Raw genomic sequence first — 19,588 nt, 5'->3', positions numbered from 1 at the left:
CAGTCGCGCTGACAATGAAAGCGAAGAGCGGACGGACGGACGAACGAGCCAACTAATCATTAAGTTTTGAATTAGCCAAGTATTGTTGCTGTTGTTGTTGTTGTTGTTGTTGTTGTTGTTGCTGTTTCAATTTCCTTTTCTTATCGAAGCCATGGAAAATGCGCTGTTGTGTTCTGCTTTTGCTTTCTAATGACTTGCGATTCAATGAAAGTTCAATTAACATGTTTCACCGAGCGAAAGTTTCGCGCAAAACATTAATGGCAGAAGAAGATGGATACAATCCATAGAAAAAAGAATGATAGAGAGGAAGAGAGAGTGAAGCAGAAATACTTCGATTTGGTTTCACTTAAGGGTCTCTGACGAATGGTTAGTATCTATTCGTCATAACGAAGGTGTCCGTTCGCTTATGGGAAATGTGTACTACCTCAATAACTCAAGATATCTAATCGCTTCTCTCGTGCGGACGACATATAGAATAGAGAGATAAGCCATATCACATCATATTCTATATGTATCTACCCTAAGAATCATCCATCTCTTGGGGTACACAAGGCCCTCCGCTCCCTCTCTCTCCACCCATATCCTGCGCTTCCATGTTTTCTCCTCCCTTTTCCTCGCTTCTCCTTTGCCGACAATAAAATTGAACATAAACCGATTCTTTTTGGCTCCTCATTAACATTATTTGGCCCCGCAGCAACTCGTGCATGCCCCACAAAAAGGACGATGATGCCCCCAGCGGGGATGGAATGCAAGCAAAAAAGAAATCTCCATTCCATCCAAAGTTGCTGCAATTTCAATCCGAGTTTGATTGAATTCATTAAAAGCACTGCACACTGCCACACACTCCGGCACTTGATTTTTATTCAATTTTTTTGGTTGCATATTTTTTATCTTTGGCTTTGCTGACACTTAAACAATTAAAATAGGATTTTTGCGGGTCACAGTCCAGCTGGGGTCGGTGTCGGGGTCGGGGTCGGTTTCGGGTTCCTGCTGTGACAGACAATGCAATTTCGGTTCTGTACGGGAAAAAATAGAGAAAAGCGAGGCAGATACAAACAGATACATATGGCATGATTGTATTTAAAATGTAGCCATCTCTTGTCTCTCTCTCCCCCGCCCACGCCCTCGCCCACGCCCACGCCCTGTCCCTGTCTCCCTGTCGTGTGTGCGGATTTGGATTGCAGATTGTATTTTTTTTTAAATTGGTTTATCCGCTGTTATTGCTCAAATTTTTATTTCATTTGTTTTGTCCCTTTATTTTTGTTCGTGTGAGCGCGCAAAAATGGGATTTGGTTGCCGCTTTTGCTGTTTGTCACACGCCGCGTATGAGTGATATGCAAATGAATTTTTAATGGAGATTATTAGAGGAGCACAGCCGGACCCTAAGTAAATGGATTTATTGCTTTTAAATGGCTGTTCATTTAACTAAAGAAGCACAGATTTCATGAAGAATAAATGGTTTGTGGCTAAAAGTGATTCCGAAATCCGAAATTTCTTGATTGATTAAATAAAAATAAAGTTGAAACTCTTCTCAAATTTTAGGCCACAAGTCAAAGGCAGATTCTGATAAAATATAACACATTTTACCATCTATAAGGGACTCCATTGCAGTTATTGTTTACAATTCGGTTTTAATTGGCACAAGTTTAAGCAAATTCATCATTATTACGGGTATAAAGTCCCCCCTAACCACCCATTCCCAGTGTGTGTGGACTTTAAAAAGAAAATATTAAGTTTCACACTGAGAGAGAAACTTGCCGAGTGGGTCCCCGACTTGGCAAAAGTGTTTCACTTTATCAATTTATCAATTTATCCCTGCTCCAGCAGGGACCTCCAGGTCGGATGGGGGTTCAGGCGAGTGGCAATGTATCAACGCAAAAGGTGCAAAAGTTTATTCAGCCTTAGTTCTCCCTTCGAATAATATTTGAATATACATTTTGTGCAATTTTGTATTCGAGAGAAGAGCCCTCGCCCTTCCCCTCCCCGCAGTGGCAAGAAGCCTTGCCCCTTGAAACAATTTCTCGAATGTAATCAATTTGTTGTCGTTGTCGCTCGTCGCTCGTCGCCGGTTGTTTGTTTCTTGTTGCTTGTTGCTATAGCAATGTTGCGGATGTTAATGAAATTTAATTAAAGTGAAAACAAAGTCAACGCATAAAGAGATTACAATAAACTGCCGCTGCCGCTGCCGCTTGATGGAAAAACAACACGGCGAAAATAAGTGCAGAAAAAACCTGAGCAAAATTGCGGATAAAACAAATTGAAAAATTATTGATATTCACTTTAAGTGGTGCATAACTCTCTTCTCTTCAAGTGCGGCATTTCATTTATTAATACATATTTCTTTATATTATTACTATTTTTATTATTGATGGACACATTTCGCTGTAATGTGGACCGTTTTTTTTGCCATCTGTTTTATCGTTAAATGCAAAACAATTCAGTTCAGTTCAGCATGTGGCATGTGGCATGGGGCAGGGGGCATGCGGCAGCGATAGATAAAGCCATTTGCATGGCAACTTTTTCGCTTTTGTTGCTCTTTGTTGGCACTTAAATATTTTAATTAATGAATTTGTTATCGCTTATCGTCATGGTGACAGCAATTGTTGTTGGGCTTTGCGCCCCCGCCCCCTTCCGCCATTATGGATGGCCTTCTCTGCCACTTTGGGCCATCTAATTGTTGGTGTTACCAATGTGGCAGCCACCCTTTGTTGTGGCTGCGGTGTCTGTTGTGTGGCAATTGTCTGTCAAAAGATTGACAAGTCACGCGAATGGCAAGATGTGACAGAGCGACCCAGGGATATAGGTTAATACTTACTTTACTTTCTTGGGGCCGTCGCCCCGCCCTTAATGCGGGGCTCTGGGTAATGGGGAAGAGTGGCATGAGGTAGGGATAGGGACAGGGAACAGTTGACAAAGAACATCCACTGTATAGAGGAAGGGACAGGCTTCGGATTGCTGGAAGATTAGCCATCATTTAGGTAATGGATGCGGTAATGGATAGGGTAATGGCAAAAGTATGGGTCTACGTTTCTTCGCTATACGAAATTTCCCATAAGCGAATGGCAAAAAGAGACACCATTTGCTATGGGGCATTTCCATCCACTTGTATGAGATTTTTATGGGTTTACTAAGCTCCGATTGGAGTCCGACTAAGAGTCAAGCAACATATTCACATTACGCCGAACTTTGGCCTCACTTGGGGGAGTGCAAGTGTCGCAGGTCAGGGGGCAAAAGCAGCCTCTGTGGTAATCCAGATATTAGCTGTGGTCTCCTAGGCCTTCTATTCATTATTTTTACAGCATTTTAATGACTTAATTAAACAATTAGCCGGGCGGCAGGCGGCGGGCGGCAGGCGGCTCCGCCAAGATGCCAACAATTAAAAGTTCATTAATGCGAGAGCTGCACGATGATGCCCGAGATGGGAGCTGCCTGGAGCTGGGGCAGGCGTTGCACACAAAGAGCCACGGTTGTTTTCGCCCCTTTTCCGCAAATGGCCTGGGGGCAACAAAGAATCTAATTGTATATCAAGTGCAAGTGCAATTGCACAAGTGGGTTAAGGGGTGGGAGGGGTGCGGCGGGTGGTCGGCGGTCGGCGGTCGGTGGTCTGCCGCATGCACCAGTGCGTCACACCTCCTCAAACATGGGGGCACGATACTTGTAAACTAATTCAATTAACGTCTAAGCAGCTTAGCATCATCAAGTGACCCAGTCTCTCTTGCCACATGCCCCCATTGCCCGATTTTGCTGCATTGCATTCCGCCCCACCGCACCGACGCCGCTTTAACCCCTCTTAAGCCCCTGTTGAAAGAGTGACCCACAGCTGAATATTTGCTGAAATTTAATATTTCATCTGAATTACGAGTTTTGGGCCGCACGCCACTCGCCCGGCACTCTGCGCCTCGCATCCCAATGGAAAACCGGTTCGAGCTACGTGAAAATGGATCCAATAAGTGAGAAGATGACAGTCGCTATTGCGACTAGAGAATGCCCGGTATTTGGGGGAGAACAACTTCTCTGAGATTCGTTCAATCGTCATGATTAATGATTTTCTTTGCAATTGGCTGGAATATCATTGATCTTTCAATGTTTAATCCGAGCTTAAAATATAAATGTTGAAGTTTATTCGAGATCAGAGGCTGGTCGCAGAGGCTCTAACAATCTACCAATCCTGATAAATGAAATCTATTTTGATATTTCCTGCCTGCTCCTGCCGTTTGCTTACCATATGTCGCGCGGCGTGCGGTAGAGCCCCTCGGTTGGTTGCTAGGATGCCATCTCTCGGCCTTTATGATTGGAATCATAGCACCATCAATTTGGAACCAAATAATCCTTAAATTGTGAATACCACACGCCTTCCCCAGATGATTCTCAGCCAGAATACACTTTTAGGAGATTGCTTTTCTTCTTTCTCCCACTCAAATCTTGACAAATAAATATTTTGTAATATATCCGCTTCTTATTCGCCAAACACCGGCTATACAAATTCCAAAGCCTAATCCCAGACATTCAGTCAAAGTCGGAGTCGAAGTCTCAGAGTCTCAGAGTCGACAGACGTCAAGTGCAATAAACTGGTTTTTGGCATTTCTCAAAGCCCCTTTGTAGGCGGAAGCACAAAACACATGACGAAACAGGCAAAAACAAAACGAAAAAAATCAAGAAAAAACTGGGTTAAGCAGTTAATTATATCGCACTTGACATTTGCATATTAATCAGGTTTACGATTTCCTCACTCTCTTTGCAGACAATTCCCAGAGGATATTTGAACACCGTGGGGAGCCGACCTAAAGGTGAGTAATGCTGGGAATTCTTCGGGGATTTGCTGAAAACCTTATCAAAAAAGAGGGGTACACATTTGTTGAGTGTGTAGCTTCCTGTAGCTGTGACGACGACGACGATGATGATGCCAGTCTGGAGGGAACTCAGTCGTTTATTTGCACCAACATTTTACACAACCAATGTTTAATCAACAACTAGCTGATAATCGTACCTGACGAACGTAGGTACGAGCCAAAGCCTCGTTATGGCCCGGTCATGTGCCCGGATTCGCTAATAAAAAAGTAATTTGTTAGCACGGCTAACACCGCCAATCGCCGGGGTCACACTTTCCAGCGTCATGTCAACTGCGGCTTTGGCATGTCACTGCCAAAATATATTTTATTTCTCGTTGAAAATCACAGAAAAAAAAAACGAAAAAACGACAGGCATGTAAATAAGCCTTCCTCGCAGCCCGAAAAAAAGACGAAAATAAAACCACATTCGTTTTTCACATCTCAAATGCAAATATCAACAGCCGCATCGTATTGGTGGTTAAATATTTACCGAAATATAATAACAATAACCGACATTTGTGTCTGTGTGGGTGTGTGTGTGGGTGTGAGTTCGGGAGGTCTCCGAGAGACTCAGAGGCAAACAAATTCCCAATGAAATGAGGAAAAAAACTCTGTGCAAATTGTGTGAATTAACAACAAAGTAGCCGAAAATTGGCCAGGTGAAGTGTGTGTTGGGTTTCGGGGCTAACAAATTGGTGTCGTTCTCTTTTTGAGATGGATTATGAGGAAGGTAAGGGTATAAGATGAGTTGTTTTCTTTTTTATAATACAAGATAAGAGGATTAAAGGATTTACCCAAAGTAGATGGTGGGGGGGGCTTTCATTTGACAAAAACAAATGCGGCAAAAGTGTATTTGCACAACAGATAGGAGATACTCTCCGAGCAAAGGTTGAGCGAAATGATCGTGGAAAATATGGAAAAACTTGTACTAACCAATGGAATATCCTCTACTTATCCCATTTCTGGCCTATTCCTGAAAGACTTTCGTACAAAATATGAAAATGCTGTACCCCTTAAATGGGGATTCGATGGAGAATATCAATATCATGTCAATCAAATAACGTACTTCCTTCTTCCACAGATTGAAGAATTGTTACTTACAGAAATATCCCAAGAAAATTCATGGCAATACATATTTAAAAGTGCGAAGAACTGTGCAAAATTGTATGGAGATTCTTCAAGTATTGTACTGCAAAATCTGCAGAAATAAGGAGAAAAGAAATTGGTTTTTTAAGCACACATCTTTTTTCCTACGATAAAATATATTTCCCAAATAAAACCCCCACAAAGCCTACCCTAAATTGTACAATTGTAGAGTATCTAAGGATGGCCTGGGCTGCGTTATATTTTTCAAGACCGCCACCAAAAAGATGCGGTTCTGTGCCGCGAAATTATATGATATTTGATATATGTGATATAACGAAATTTGGTTTTCTTATTAGTGTCGGAATGAATCAGCAAAAATATAAAACCCTGAATTCATTCTGGCCTGTAACTGGCCCCCACAGTTCAACCAGAAATATTCATTAACAAAGTTTGGCGTTTAATTTATGCACAAATTTATTTAGCACGTATGCTAAATATTTTGACGGCTCGGCTCGCGCTGTCAATTGGTTAATATTTGCCTTTTAAATATATGAATTATATTGTACGATTGTACAATGTGTGTGTGTGTGTGTGTGTGTGTGTGTGTGTTTCGTGACCAAACAAAAGCTGTCGTAAATTGGGTTAAATTTTGAAGGAATATCCTATGGGTGGTACGGGCATATGCCCCCAAAATGTATGTGGATCGTGCATAATCAATGACACATTTGTGTCAACAAGAGCCGCAAATAAACATCGTCTATGTTTGCCTGTTTGCAATAAGAGCCATTCCATCCATCCATCCATCCATCCAGCAGGAGGGCCAAGAGCCATGCAAATATTTGCCAATGGCTCAGGGGCTAACCGGATACTGGACGATGGAGCCCCCCCCACTCCCACTCGGGCCCTCTCGCTCTCTCTGGATCATTGTTATCTAATCCATCGCCAACGACGCGTCGCGAAGCCACAATCTTGCAGATAAGGAGGCTATCTGCCGGATAAATGCGTGGAAATTCTTGTTTTGGGGAATCTATTTTTGTTTTGTCGGATGTGGAGGTGGCGGCATTTGGAAATTGTCACCGAAAAGATTGAAGAATGCAACACAGAATCAAAGAATCCAATAAATACATATTTAAATATAACCCTTTTATGAGTATCTGGTGATTCCATGATTCTATGGCTTCGATGTGAGGCATTGATATATATGTACGTAGATTCCTAGTACTTTCAATCGACTTACGCTTTACACACTTTCTATAGATATATCTTAAAGATTAAATGAATGCTCCTTGGGCTCTCTCTCAGTATGAATATTACCTTGGCTTTAGTTCTCTTTCCTTTAGATTGGATTAAATGCCATTCTGTTACTGTTTTTGCGGGAAACTTTATACAAATTTCCTTTAATTATTGTACAATTAAAAGAGACTGAAAATAATGATGATGGAAAATACTGGGAATTCTTCCTGATTTTCCATTGCTTTTCCCCATTTCCTTGAATCATTTTAGGCTCTAATAAATACATCAATCATACGCACTGTTGCAACTTGACAAATTATCCATTCTAATCCCTTATTGAAAACAATCCATTGGCTGGCCAATAATTAAACCCACAAATGAGCAAACAAAAACACACCAAAAAACGCATAGAAACAATTCGAGTTAAATGCAGATACAATTAATTAAAGCTCATAAACAAACCGAAATAATCAGCAGCCCATACGCAAATATTTTATGTGCATACAGATCTGATATGTGGATTCCATTGCGTATACGCAATGCCAAATGCAGGCGGGCAGGGAGGCTGCTGGGGGAGGGGGAGACATTTGATGCTGTAATTGTTGTTTGACCCAAATAACTGTGGGGAGGGAATACGTTGGGAATATGTCAAAAAGGAAGTTGCCAATTATGAGAGTGCCACCAATACAATGATGTTTTTGGCAACACTTGCCACGGGACGCCCTCCCACTGCCCACTGCCCACAGCTGATTTATGCACATCTCAGCACACAGCCAGAATCTCTCATTATTGTTTGTGGATGCGTGTATCTGTGTGTGCTGCAGGCGTGTGTGTGTGTTTGCATTACAGGAATTTCGATTGTAATTCTCGTGAGGTGTTTACCGGTTTATTTAAATTTTCCTAAAAATACTCAAACACTCTCCACAATTGACATGCTCTTTGGCGCCTCTCGGCCCCCGCACTCTCACGCATTTGTGGGCAGGTAAACATCTCTGCCACCCCTCGTGTGTGTGTGTGTGTGTGTGCGTGGCAAGAAACTTTTAGCGTTTGTCGAAAATTGAAAACGTGTGCGAGAAAACTAATTTGATGAGCAAATAACCATAGCCGCACAACAAAAATGTTAAAACATGGGAAAAAAAACCAAACTTTTATGTAAATATTTTCTAGCAAAACGATTCTCCGACTTTAATGGATATCCATGGATACTATGCTAGTCTCCAGTTAGCTTTTAGCCGGAGCTAAATTGGTAGCAATTTGTCGAGTTTTCCCTTAAGCAAAACTGCTTTGAGGGAAATCCTAGAAATACTTGAGTACTGCCTAAAAACTGCCTTCACAGATGTAATCGATTCGTAGTGAATGGATATTTGGATGTGATAAACATTGGACTGATATTATAATATATTTGTTCTTAAAGCATTGATCGAGCGAACCATCTCCAAACAAACCTAAACTGAAATACAAATAAGTAGTAAAAACGATAAAATATGCTACAAATTTGAAAAAAAAATGAAGAAAAAATCAAAACTTAAACATTTGGGGAGTCACAAAAGTAGTTCTTTTGGCCCACAATGGAGTTAATCAGGGGGCCGCTCAGCTCGGGCCTGATTGCGATCTCAAAGAACTGCCAGCATTGGTGTTTTTTGTGGATGGCCTGCAGCTGCGCCTGCGGTGCCTCGCGCGCCAGCTCGGCGATCTGCCGCGTGATGGGCCGCAGGTGGGCGGCCGTGTAGCGGGAGTAGTGGGCCAGAGTCGGTGTCCAGAGCTGGTCGTTGAAGCCAGTGCCGGCCCGGTGGTTGGCATTGAGCAAGTGCAGCGACAGGAACAGAGCAGCAGCAGCAACCTGAAAGCAGCATGAGCGGCACTGTGGCATGATACATGATTGAGATCGGTGTGTGCCGAGAACCCACCTCTGATGGCTTGCGGCTGGCCAAATCGTAGTCTACTGAAGCCAATTCCACAAAATACTTGGACATGATGTGGTGCTCATGGTGGGCCCCAGCGGCCTTTGTGTAGCGCCGCAGGAAGTGAATCGGCAGCGGACGCGACAGATTGAAATCGATGGCCCGGAGGATCTGCAGCTCCATCGCGCGGATCTCACTGGCCGAGTAGGTTCCTTCGGTGATGAAGACAAAGTCTTTAATTTTTTGCCGGACCATCTCCTCGTATTTGGCGGCAATGAAGAGGGCCGTCACGCCCACCAGCTGCAGGTTGCTGCGCTCCGTGTTCTGGACGGCCTGCATATAGCGATCGATGATGGCCACGGCCAGCTGGAAGGTTTCGGCCGTAAACTGGAACCCCCAATGCATCTCGTTGACCCAGTCGATCAGAATGGCCCGCATCTTGTGGTTGATTTCGCTATGGCCGGCCAGGTGGTTCTTGCGGATCGGCTGCTCGGCCTCCAGCCTGTACAGATAGTCGTAGATATCGTTGACATACTCCGAGACGAGCACGAGGCTCCCCCCGTCCTTGGCGTCGATGTCATTGATGCCGGCCAATAACTTGGCGGGCCGAATGATTGTCGACGGCTTCACGATGGCCCCGCAGTTCTGTAGAGCGCCCAGAACATCACGTTTCGGGGCAGCCTCCTTCGAGGGCACTGTCGGTTTCTTCAGCTGGACCTGGTCCATATTCTTCGAGGCGTCACCGTCAGCCCCGCGAAACATTTCGAATGGATTTTCCAAAAAATTTACAATTAACACACACGAAACGACGCTTTGGTTGTCCTTTTTCTAGATCTCCGTAACGTATGAATAATACTTGATAATATTTAAATCGCAAGTGACTAAGTTTTTGAATAAAACGGAATAAACGAGTCACTTTTGCAGGGTATCTGCTGCCGAGTCTCAGCTCCTTCATTTTCTTATTTAAGTAATTATTATATTAGATGTGATTTGCAAAGTTTTGCGAGCCTTGGCTTTGGTGTTTGTGCTGCAGTGATTTTTTGGGCTCCAATATGTTTTTTTGTCGTCGCGGGGGGGGGGGGGACTCCTGCTGATTGCCCCAACCGTCGACTGTAGATTCTGTTTATGCAAATGTTACGTGGGAAATGCTGTGCCGAACCAAATTAAAAACCCCGCCAAATTATGCAAATGAACTTTTGTGCTCGACTGACCTTTGGGGCAGCAGCAGCAGCGGCAGCGGCATTAGAAACAGCAACGTAATTAAGCCATTTGCTTTGAGCCTCTCGACACTCGCAATTAGCAGCGAGTTTTCTTTTCTGGTCAACCTCCGTGTCCCCCGTGCCTGCCCCCTGCCCCCCTGCCCCCGGGAAACGAATGAAAACGAAGGTGTCAACGTGTTGGTCCCCTCCCCCCTCCCCCCTCCCCTGTGGCGGGCAACGGCAAACAAAAAAACATTAAAAAGCTTTGGAAATATGCAAATTTTTACGACTCGACATTGAAACGTGGCCATAATTGGGCCAAAAGTCAGAGGCAAAGTTTGTTTGGGGTTAGAGGCTTTGTCTAACGGCAGATTTTTGCCTCCCCCCCCTGGAAAACCCTTCTGTTGCCATATAATTAGCTTCCGACTTTGGTTGCACTTCTTGTTGGCCAAAAGTTTTCTTGGGGGGAAATCCCTTTGTTGTCGTTTGGTTTAGAGCCAAAAAAGAAGTTGGTTTTTGTCAAACTGAATATTTGATTGGAGGATGTTTTTGCAGAGGGGGGAAATTGGAAGATGACAAGGGATTCGGGATTCTGGATTCTGGATATGTATTCCCTCCTGAAATCGATGGAAGGAGCTTTAATTCAACTGAAAATACTTCTTTTAGGTACGGCTCTTTCTGTTTGTAGTGTTTCTTCTGCTTTTGGGCCCCTCAATTATCTGTGAAATTGAGTACAAAATGTTCCACTTTGTTGCTGGGTCTCCGGACATGGGGCCCCAGCAATTTGCGTCTCGAGCACTTTACAAGTTGGGTTGTCAGGACACAAGTTACTTCGTGTTACGCAGGAGCCCCAGCCCCCCCCGCCCCCAGCCCCCGACACCATAGACCACTCGTCTCTGTGTCTGTGTGTATACAACCTTTTAAATCTGTGCAGATACAAACACACACAGACACACAATAAACTGTCATAAAGTAGCAATAATAATCCTTGAGCCTATGTCGAGAACGTTTTACTGAATTTTTATTGACTCGCAAGAGAAAGGGCAGTGTTGAGGCGCAAGGACATCCAGGCAGGCGGGGCGGACCGCTTCAGCTGTCAGGCGGACAATAAGAAGGGATGGGCTGGAGCAAACAATGGCTGGGAGGGGCCACAGCCAGAGCCAGGACAATGGCTTGGGGGCCCATAAAAAGTCGTCATCATAATTTCCCTCAGCTTGACACAAAAGAGCGGAGGGGGAAGGAAAAAGGAGCGGTGCCAGAGGTGCCAAAATCCGGCTGCTAACCGATGCCTTGGTCGGCGATGGTTAATTTCTCCCCCAAAAAGCACTCAAAGGATGCGGGAAACATGTGAAAAACGTATCGTGGAAGAGCGGCTTCAAATCCCGCCACAGTCAAAGCCAAAGCCAAAGAAACATCAGAGGCAACAGCCAGCGAGAGCGTTACAATAAATGGCCATAAATGGCCCGCTGTTTCATGCACATAACTCGCACATTTGGGCCCAGTTAATGGGCGGGGCAATCATTCGAGCAAAGCAACAGTAAAACCGCAAAATCGCGAGGCGGCCCACCATTTGCTCTGTCCCTCGAGGCGTATGCTTAATCATTAGTGCTGGCCTGCGGTTCGCTTCGGTTCGGTTTGGTTTGGTTTGGTTCTCTTTTGTCATCATCGGGAGAGTGGACTTTCCAAGCGTTGATTTTTATTGTTGTCAAAATTATTTTTTAATTAAATTTTTACGACACGCGCACCCACAAAACCAACAACAACAACACCCCCTAACCACCCAACAAAAAAATCCAGTGAGTGGCAATAGGAAACGGACACAAACTTGTATCTTGCGGCTGTCCCACGCGGAACTTCTGCTTGAATTTTGTGCACATTTTTTTGTATTTTTTTTATTGTTTCGTGGGGCAGTTTTCAGCAGGACTCTCTGTCTGCTGCGGGCTGGTTTTGCGTGTTCTCTGCATTTCCCAGTAGACGGCCACAGAACCCAAGTCTGGAAGAGTGCCGAAAGGGGAGTGCCGGCGGGCGAGTCCTGACACCCGGCTGTAAATACATCTCTGAACCCTTTTTTTTTGTTGTCTCGGAGTCGTTTCCAATTTGATTTTTTTGTGCTCCCTCAAAAGGTTTTCCTGCCAGCCATGTGGGCGTGTAAAATGCTCAAAAAGGACACACGCACAGTGCAGAGTGTCCTTGGAGTACTTTAGCTATGGAGTGTCTTCGGAAGCAATACAATTATTTGAAGGGTTCTTAGCAAAAGTGCAGAATGCCATAAAAAAGAGACATAAAATGATGGAGAAATTAAAAAGGACTTTAGTTCTTTAGTTCTGTGTTCCATGATGGTTTTGTTGTGGAAATATCAGAGGATATATCATGATGAATTATCGTTCATAATTATTGCTTGTTTTTGTCTCATAATCGTATTCTCTCTTTATCTTAAGAGCATTACCCATTCGAACTATTCTCCCACAAGTTGTTTACGATTCGGTCTGCTTCTTGTTTTCTTTTTATGGAATTTCTGATAGTTTTTCAGAGCTGAAACGAGCTGGAACTGAATCGGTGCGAGCATTTCAGGGCCGTGCCTTTTATTGCTCGGTTTTTTTCTTTAGACGCTCTCCCGCTCTTCCGCTTTCCCGCCTTCCCGCTTTGGATACGTTTTTCACAGAAATCCAGAGTCTCTCTTCGAGTCCTGCCTTTTGTATCTGTTGGATATGTATATTCCGTTTGCCAGTTTCGGGTTACTTTGAGGTCACAATGTGTGTGACCTGTGTGCGACCTGTGTGTGACCTGTGTGTGTGTCTGTCTGCCTGTGTGTGTGTGTGTGGGAGGGCAGAATAGAAATAAATTCTGCAATAATGTTTGTCCACTCCATGACACACCCATTAGAGCGTTAGCATATTCCCATATCCTCAATATCCTCAATATCCACTATCCTCCTCTATCGTCTCTCTCTCTCTCTCTCTCTGTGTGTGCGTGTGTGTGTGTCTGGTCAGAGAAATTGAAGGAGCGCTTCTGAGGGTCCGTCCTTTGGCCGATTTTGGAGACCACTCTCTGCCATGTCTTCGGCTCAATTCAATGGAAATAATCGAATTTTGTATACATTACATTGACATACAGAAAATTATGCAAATTGAAATTCAATTGATTGGAAAATGCGATGTTTTTGTGGCACTCCCCCGCCGCAGACCACGCCCACACGCCCCCTTGGGAGGGACAGCAACGCCTCCGACTAATGCCTTCCATATGTCTGCCCATTATGGCATATGAATTTGAATTTGAATTCGAATGGAGGAGCGGGCCTCCCTCCACACTCATGAATGGCTGAATATGTAAATTTTGACCAGGAATTACAGCAGCAAAGCGGCAAAAATCTGTTTGTAGGCTCTATTCATTATTCATGGGTGCGTCCGGCTCTGGCCCAACTACGGATACCGTCCCCGACATAACTATATAATGACCTGAGTTTAGTTAACTGAGGAACTGCGTTTCGACAGTCGCCTGTCGACTGTCTCCTCTTCGTTTGGCAAATCGGTTTATGGACTTTCGGCTGGCGGCTTACGGCCTTATTAAATCATTTTAATGACTCAAATAAAGCGGGCATCGGGGTCCAAGAGGAATGGGTGGCCCGAAAAACCGCACTTGACAAACATTTCATTAATTTCTCCAACGCTCTCTCCTTTGAAGTTCAAATAAAGACCCGGTCTAAGGGATGTGCAGCCGCCGCTCCGATAGATCGTTTATGCGTGGGACAAAAACGCGAACAGGGGATCCGATTTTTCGAAAAAAAGTGATTCCCGGTGTGTCCATAAATATTTTATTTAAATAATTAAAAGGAATTAAATAAAGGAGAAATAAAATAGAAAATAAAACAATATATAATGAAAAAAAACAGCGAAATTTGTATTGAACAAAAAGTGTACTTCTATAATATTTTCTGGGAAATTGTAGTACAAAATTATGTATTTAATTTAAAATTATACATAATTAAGATAAATATATCCAGAAAAAATATTCTATAAGCTTTTTTTTATGACCTCCAACCTATTCCCTTTGTAATTTAAAGCCAATTGTTGAATGCTGCAGCCCAATACCAGCCCTGTATCCATTTCCATTCTTCGGCCCAGCTAAATTTGCATAAACAATCCCATGGCTGCGATTAGAAGTCACATCAGATATCGCATTAATTATCCGCATAAACCCTTGGCGAATCCCTTTGCTTTATCCCTTTTTTTCCACCGCTTGGCTTCAAAGGGATTAACGCTGGTCGCCCGGATCCGGGGCCCGGGTGTAAGCCAAAATAATTAGTGGGCCACAGAGAGCGGGCGCACAGACCTAATGGTCAATGGAATCCTACACCAATCCTTCGCCAATCCTCCTCCTGGCAGGGCAAATACCAACCGAAAACCAGGACGGAGAAAGAATAAGAGGGAAATTTGTTGGGCAAATATTTGCGTGAGGGCGCACTCCTCCAACACTCCACTGCGATGATGTACCGGTGAACCATTAATTTCAATTAATTTGATTTATGCCGGAACCGAAACTGGAGGCCGCCTCCAAATAGATTTTTCACTTGTTTTTCCCGACAGCCCTTTCATTAATGGTTTTGGCGTTTTGTGCGTGTAATTGGTGTGGTTAATTCTGTGGATCCTCCTGCCGCCTGCTGCGCGGCCCTCAAACGATGGATTTCCCATTTCCCATTGTTGAACAAATTAAGGCCAAACTATGCTATAATGCCAATCATTTGTTGTTCGTTTTGTGGAGATTTTCAGTCCCATTCGACGGGGGGAGACGCCACCAGAAGGGGGGATCTCTTGAGAGGCAGCTGGGCGACAAGTCGATAATTTCCAGCCAAATGGCAAAAGCCAAACAAACCGAAAGGAGGAAAACTCTCCAGAAGAGAGGAGAAACCAGACGTTGAGCAAAACGTTTGCCTAATTTTGCTACGCCTTTTGGTCGTGTGGCAATTACACTTTGCCTGCAACGGGTGGGGAGGGGGGAACGGGAAAAACTACGGCTAAAACAAATCATTTGTTTGCACAACAAACAAAGCGCGACAAAGCGAACTTTTGAACTTTCTGCCGTACTGCAGGCAGGGGCTACTGGCCGTCGTGTTGCCTGTCTGGCGGGACGGCTGCAATTTTGTTGCAAGCATTAAAAGCATTACGTTTTGTGTTTGTTTTTGGCCGCTTGCACTGCCACCTTCTGTGAATGTGCCTTCGTGCAGCCCTGCCTCAGTGTCTCAGTGTCTCAGTGTCTCAGTGCCTCAGACAGCCTGACAGTCGGCGGGAAATAACAAATAAATTGACAGATGACCTGACAATTGATTTCGTTTCGTCTTTCACTCAGTTTGTTGCAGGGAGAGACCACCACTCACGAGGGAAGGGAAACGTCTCCCGAAAGAAGGGAATGGGAAGGAAAAGGGAATGCAATTAAAATGCAGCACAGCTGGGAAATGTTATCAAAATGCAAATTGCATTTGTTCCCCGCCTTCCTGCCTGCCTCCCTGCCTCCCGGCCTGCCTGCAAAAAGTCAATAACTGCAAGAGAAGCAAACAAAAACCAAAAAACAAGCAGCAGTTAAATTTTGACAGAGAGCTGGTGAAGAAAATGGCCCCAAAAAACACTCTCCTCGACTCGTGGGGCGGTGTGTGTGTGGAGTGGTCAGCCCCTGGGGCAAGCTGTGGGTGGTGGCAACTCCATGGCGTAGTTTTCTATTTGTGTCGCTGGGTCCTTTCACCCAGCAAGCCTCCCACCCCCACCGCCGCCCCCACAAACAAATAACAATTTCAATTTCGCGAGTATCGAGTGCCGGTTGAAATTCAAATTTCTGTAACTACAGTTCTGCGGCGTCTCTTGTGGCGCCCGTCCTTTCGCGGTGCCCCCAAGGCAAGGCCGGCTAAAGGATCGATGGCTGTGCACCTCCACACAGTGGCCGCCCCCCTCTGGAGTGACGTGCCGCTCGGCGAAACTCTAACAATAATGACAGCAAATCAATATCATTGTCAAGGCCCCCCGAGGGCCCAGCCAGCGTGCAACAAAGTAAAAGTCTCCTTATCTCACACCTCACTCCCCCCTACACACCCCACCCCCCTTGGCGAGTGTGTGTGGGTGTGATTTTCATTCGTCGCATTCGGATGTCGTCGCTTGTGGGCCTAGTGTCTGTTTTTCATGGTTTTTCCCGTGGTTTTCTTTTACATTTTGTTGGCGTCGACAAACATAACGCGCACTTTTACGTTTACGCCCTTTGGTTATGCTGCCACACCCACAGCACTCGCCCCCACGCCCATATTCATTTACTCAGCCATTCACCGAGCCTCCACCTGCACCTGCCCCGTATCCCTGTCCCTGTCCAGGCCACTGCCCCTGCCCCTGCCCCCTGTCGAGTCGGTCAGTCATGCAATGCGATGCAACTGAAACTGCAGTGCACTTGAATTGCCGTTGCAACAGGGAACAAAAAATATGTACGTGGTTTGAGAGGGAAAACTAAAGGAGAAAAAAAACCCACAGCTTCGATGCACCCTGCAACTGACCATCCGATATGACCATCCATCCAATATGTGCCTCATGCCACTCATCCAGACGCACACACAGAGCCCCACACACACAGATATGTGCACCCATTCATAGATGGGCTGCTATTCAGTCACGCATTCATGCGGCAGAAGATGCAATTGATTGCAGTTGCACTTGCAGTTGCTTGCTTGTTTGTTTGTTTTCTTGTTGCTCCGTTGGTTGGCACCCCGGTTCCTGTTGCCGAGTGCTTGCCACATGGTTTGGCACATGGGTGCCACCCTCGGAGCCCTCTCTCAAGGAAAACTCCCTGGGAAAACCAAAGTTTCGTTGCATTATTGATTATGTTCTCTTATCGTTGCGCCATGGGGGGGACTCTTGTTGTTGGAAGTTTTCCGTGTGTTCCCCCCCTCCCATAGTCATCTGAGATACGAAGTTAAATCGGTGACACGAGATAACACGAAGATTTATGGATGATTGACGGTAGGAATTACAGTACTCGAAGTACTGGGTGTACGTGCAGCTGGAAAGGGAGTTAAAAGTTCTCAGAATAGTAAAAGACAATAAATTATAAATATTTATCAAAGTAAGACTTTTGTCTGAGCGAAAGGCCACGAAAATAGAACGTTCGCAGCAAGCGATTCAGAATTTCTGCACAGAAAATCCCAAAAAGATATCGATATTGGGAGAGTGTGATAAGTGTTATCACTGATTAAAGCGATCCTAAGCGATAGCCTTCTTTCCACTTTGGTCACCCAAAGAGGTCTCTATAGAGGTTTCAATATAAATATTTCTGGAATTAAACGATTCATCGGAGCAGCTTTCCTCACATCAAGTCCTATTATTCCTGCCTTCAATCATCCATAAATTGGATCTTTTTGGTTTTTCTCTTTTTCTTTTCTCTTCACTGATAGTTTAACCATTAAAACCTCCTTTTGTTTCTATTTTTTTCCCCCGTTTTGGGGATAATTAAGCGCTTCTCCCACGCTCATTTGCTGGGAGAGATCGTGTGCTCCCTGCAGCCTCTTATGCAATGCCTCAAAATTGTTTCTGATGCTGCGGCTGCGGCTGCGGCTGTTGCAGATTGTGCTGTTGTTGCCTCCAGCTTTGTCATGACTCTTGCTGCCGCATCTATGGCTGCTGCCTCTGATGATGCTGCTGCTGCTGCTGTTGGTGGCACACATTGTTGCCTGCTTTAAGTGGACACACTGTGTCGCTTGCACTTTTCTTTAACAACGTGGCATGGGGTTTTTCTCTGCATCTTTTCCTGTATTACTTTCTGTTTTGTTGCTGTTGTTTTCGGTTTTTTTATGACGCGCAGTCCCATTCATTGTGGGATGTCACATAATGCCCGGTGGAACGACAGCGACCCAGGGGGCAGGGGAGCGACATGCATGGCGCATGAAGCATGAGGCAAGAAGAAAATGCAACCGAAAACGCGACGCATGCCTTGGGGTAATGCGAGACTCAAAAGTGTGTCTCCGAAAGGTGCGGCAAGAGAGCCGCAGAGAAGAAGCATCGCTGCAGTTGCAGTTGCAGCAGCCACCGACGCATTGTTGCAACAGCCAAGCAAATTGACAAAAGCGAGAAAGAAGGACAGACAGAGATGTTTGTATGTATGTGTGTGTGCTGCTGGTCTAAGTCAAACATGAAAGTGAAATTTTCACATGGTCGCTGCTGCCTCGCTGCTGCCTTCCACACAGCTTCCGGCTCTGCGCCCGTCATGGGGCTTACCTTTTTTCGACGAGATGCCAACATTCCAGCCAACATTCACTCTCCTTTAGCTTACACTGAGAGAAAAATAAGAAGGTGGCCTAAAGCTAGGAAAATCTAAGTAACTTTAGGATTTTGCAAGGCTTGGCTCGGAAAGATCTTGTATCTTGTTAAGGGAGATACATTCCTAATGATGATGGTCGAGAGTGTGTCCCTGCAAGGGACTAGACAGATGGAAAGCTCTCTCTGCATCCTATCTCGAATTTCCAATTAAAAAGATGAGGAATGGACCTGTGGAATCTCTGCTTAAAGAAGCTACTATCTCGATGAGATTGGGGTGTCTTTAAGGCTTTAGTTTTCCTCAGTGGCATCTGCGCACTCTCCGACCATCGCTGGAGCCATCTGCATGGATTGGGAGCCAAGTGCAATGGCACAGTGGCATTGTCGTCGCCACGTCGCCTGGTCGCTCGTCACTCACTTTCCTTGTGGCCAAGCTGCAAGTTGCACGTGAAATAAGTGAAATGGCAGCCAGTGGCATTTCAGCAGTTGCCAGTCGTCGTCGGAGCTGCCAGAGAGTAGCAATTGCTTCTAATTGTTATGGCTCCCAGCAGTGGCAGCAGCGCCAGTGGCAACGGCAGGGCCTGCCTCATCAGTGGCTGGCGGATGGCGGCTGGCGGCTGGCATTTGCAGCTCCATTATGGCGGGAATTTAAAATATTTAACTTTTCTGCGGGGCAGCCGTTAAATGCGATAACCGCAGGCAGCGAGTGGATTGCCTGACAAGCGGCCGACTTGATTATGACAGAATGTACGCAACGCGGAAAAATATATGCATATACTCGTACTCGTAATCGTATATATATATATCTGTATAGTATAAGTATATCTTTAAACCGATTCACTCGCTCCATTCAGAGGTCTGCTGTGTTCTGCGTGCGGCATCATAAAAATAATGTAAATGTAAATTGCCATATTAACAGGATTCGAAGGGACAGCGAAGGACAGCGAAATGATTGCGATAAACGCAAATAAAGCATTGACAAACGGATCCGCAGGCGGACGGACGGACGGACGGACGGACGGACGGACGGACGGACGGATCAGCCATGGCCGTGGGGCTGG

At 45.1% G+C, this 19,588-nt stretch overlaps 1 protein-coding gene across 1 annotated transcript; it reads right to left on the bottom strand.

Moving 5' to 3' along the window:
• Positions 1–8,645: 8,645 nt before the first annotated feature.
• On the bottom strand, positions 8,646–9,815 carry LOC6595015 (G2/mitotic-specific cyclin-B). The gene is made up of 2 exons (XM_002020132.2): positions 9,056–9,815; positions 8,646–8,988 (listed from the first exon to the last, which is right to left on the bottom strand). The coding sequence occupies exons 1-2, from the start codon at positions 9,809–9,811 to the stop codon at positions 8,674–8,676; spliced, it is 1,071 nt and encodes a 356-aa protein (XP_002020168.1). The 5' UTR covers positions 9,812–9,815; the 3' UTR covers positions 8,646–8,673.
• Between the last annotated feature and the right edge of the window lie 9,773 nt (positions 9,816–19,588).

This window comes from Drosophila persimilis, unplaced genomic scaffold (genome assembly GCF_003286085.1).
Source record: "Drosophila persimilis strain 14011-0111.01,24,50 unplaced genomic scaffold, DperRS2 tig00000000-arrow-pilon, whole genome shotgun sequence".
NCBI classification, from domain to species: domain Eukaryota; kingdom Metazoa; phylum Arthropoda; class Insecta; order Diptera; family Drosophilidae; genus Drosophila; species Drosophila persimilis.
This window is presented reverse-complemented; position numbering and strand designations above follow the sequence as displayed.